At 38.4% G+C, this 2,281-nt stretch overlaps 1 protein-coding gene across 1 annotated transcript; it reads right to left on the reverse strand.

The window, feature by feature from the left end:
* Positions 1-401: 401 nt before the first annotated feature.
* On the reverse strand, positions 402-1,340 carry LOC138916870 (olfactory receptor 5AN1-like). The gene has a single exon (XM_070230475.1). It carries the CDS (start codon positions 1,338-1,340, stop codon positions 402-404), a length of 939 nt encoding a protein of 312 aa, XP_070086576.1.
* Between the last annotated feature and the right edge of the window lie 941 nt (positions 1,341-2,281).

The following is a 2,281-nucleotide window of genomic DNA, read 5'->3' on the forward strand; positions in this document are numbered from 1 at the left end:
TTGAGTGACAAAGTTTCTATATCCAAGAGGACCTCTGTCTGTTACCTTTCCTTTCATGTCAGAGTCCTGCAATTGGGCAGGGTTCAATCTCAGAAACTAAAGGAAGCAACAAGTTTTTAAACCTGATGTTTCATAAATGATGGAAAGATTGATATATAAATAAATGATCAATCTACTCCTCATGTAAGCTGATGTTCATGAACCACTAGGACTTAAAGATATTGTGTTTGCATGGCATTGAGTCACCTATTGGTCCATTTTGGCATATTATTTGTGTCAAATTAAGTCTTCTTTTTCCAAAGGCAGTATGAATTTTGTTATAGTGCATTCTTGTGCATGTTATTGTGGGTTAAGGTGATTCTGATAGGATAAATATGTCAAAAATCTCATAATCTGTGACCTCAGCAATACTTTCCCTTCTTTTGCAACCTCTTCAAGGCGTCTTTGATTTCTTTGTTCCTCAGACTATAAATCAAGGGATTCAACATGGGAATCACCATAGTGTAGAAGACTGATGCAAATCTGTCAAAGCTGGAGGAACCGCCAGAGCTGGAACTCAAGTAGACAAAGATACTTGAGGAATAGAAGAGGGTCACTGCTGTCAGGTGAGAAGCACAGGTGCTGAAAGCCTTGGACCTGCCTTTAGCTGAAGTGATCTTCATAATGGAGATGACAATACAGCCATAAGATATCATGATAATTGAGACATTTATTATCCCAAAGATCACTATTAATACCGCAGTCATGAGTTGTACAAAGAAAGTGTCAGTGCAGGACAGGACTAACAGTTGGGGCATGTCACAGAAGAAGTGGTTGATGATATTAGGCCCACAGAATTGGAGCTGAAGCATGGCACACAATTGGGATATAGAACCAGAGAATCCTGCCATATAGGACCCAAGCACCATTTGAACACACAGAGTGGGTGACATGATGGATGAATAGAGAAGTGGGTTACAAATGGCAGCATATCGATCATAAGCCATGGCTGTCATGAGACAAGACTCACTCAGTCCCATGGTTGAAAAGATGAAGTATTGAACAGCACAACCCACAAGGGTGATGGTTTGCTGCTCCTGGAAAAAGTTGGAGAGCATCTTGGGGACTGTGGAGGTCACGTAGCAGATATCAATGAAGGACAGATTATGGAGGAAGAAGTACATGGGTGTGTGGAGATGGAAATCCATCCTTATTAAGATGATGAGACACAGGTTCCAAATCAGAGTCATAATGTACACCAACAGGAATACAACGAAGAGCACTGCTCTGATTCCGGGGAAATCTGAGAATCCCAAGAGGAGGAAATGGGTGATAGCTGTAATATTTCCTCCTTGAGTCATTGGCTTGGTGCTCCTAAAATGAGAAAAGAGTCAAAAGAATGCATTACTGACTCACGTGAAATGACGACATTATAATTCTCACATCTGCCATTTTCTTCCCTTCACTGAGCACTGAAAAATGGAAAACGCTTTACCGTCCTAGAAGAAAGACTACAGTTTCCATCTAAGTGCCAAATAGGACCTTCTCAGTGTTTCAGGTTCCCAATTACCTGATGAGGTCTCAGAAAAATTAAAAGACATATTTTAAAAATATTAAATATTTATTAAATTAAATATTTAATATAGGACCCCAGAACCATCTGAACACACAGAGTGGGTGACATGATGGATGAATAGAGAAGTGGGTTACAAATGGCAGCATATCAATCATAAACCATGGCTGTCATGAGACAAGACTCACTCAGTCCCACGTTTGGAAGGGTGAAGTACTGAACAGCACAACCCACAAGGGTGATAGTTTGCTACTCCTGGAAGAAGTTGGAGAGTATCTTGGGGGCTGTGGAGGTCACGTAGCAGATATCAATGAACGACACATTATGGAGGAAGAAGTACATGGGTATGTGGAGATGAAATATTAAATATTTTTAAAATTTTCTAAAAAGCAATAGAAACTCTATAATTATATGAGAGAGATCATTGTAAAACTGTAAGATTTTATAGGAATTTTGAAAATTCAATACATAACTGCTGCTTAATAATAGTGAGGTAAAACTGGCATCATTCCAGAATAAACTTGAAATAGCTCTTCTCTCCAAGATCTCATCCAGGTAGATTTTTAAAATTTTCTTCTTTTACACATAAGAAAAATTACCCTGTTTATAATAACTTCTCAAACTTTTTACAAATATATTTAATACAACACCTTCAACATGGCCTGGAAAATTATATCATAATTTATAATCCTGATATTTTCTTGGGGGATAGCATGTATGCCCAATAAA

Source organism: Equus caballus, chromosome 12 (assembly GCF_041296265.1).
Source record: "Equus caballus isolate H_3958 breed thoroughbred chromosome 12, TB-T2T, whole genome shotgun sequence".
In the NCBI taxonomy this organism is placed as follows: Eukaryota; Metazoa; Chordata; class Mammalia; order Perissodactyla; family Equidae; genus Equus; species Equus caballus.

Coding starts and splice junctions, on each gene's coding strand:
- LOC138916870 (XM_070230475.1), bottom strand. CDS start 1,340: ATGACTCAAGGAGGAAATATTACAGCTATCACCCATTTCCTCCTCTTG.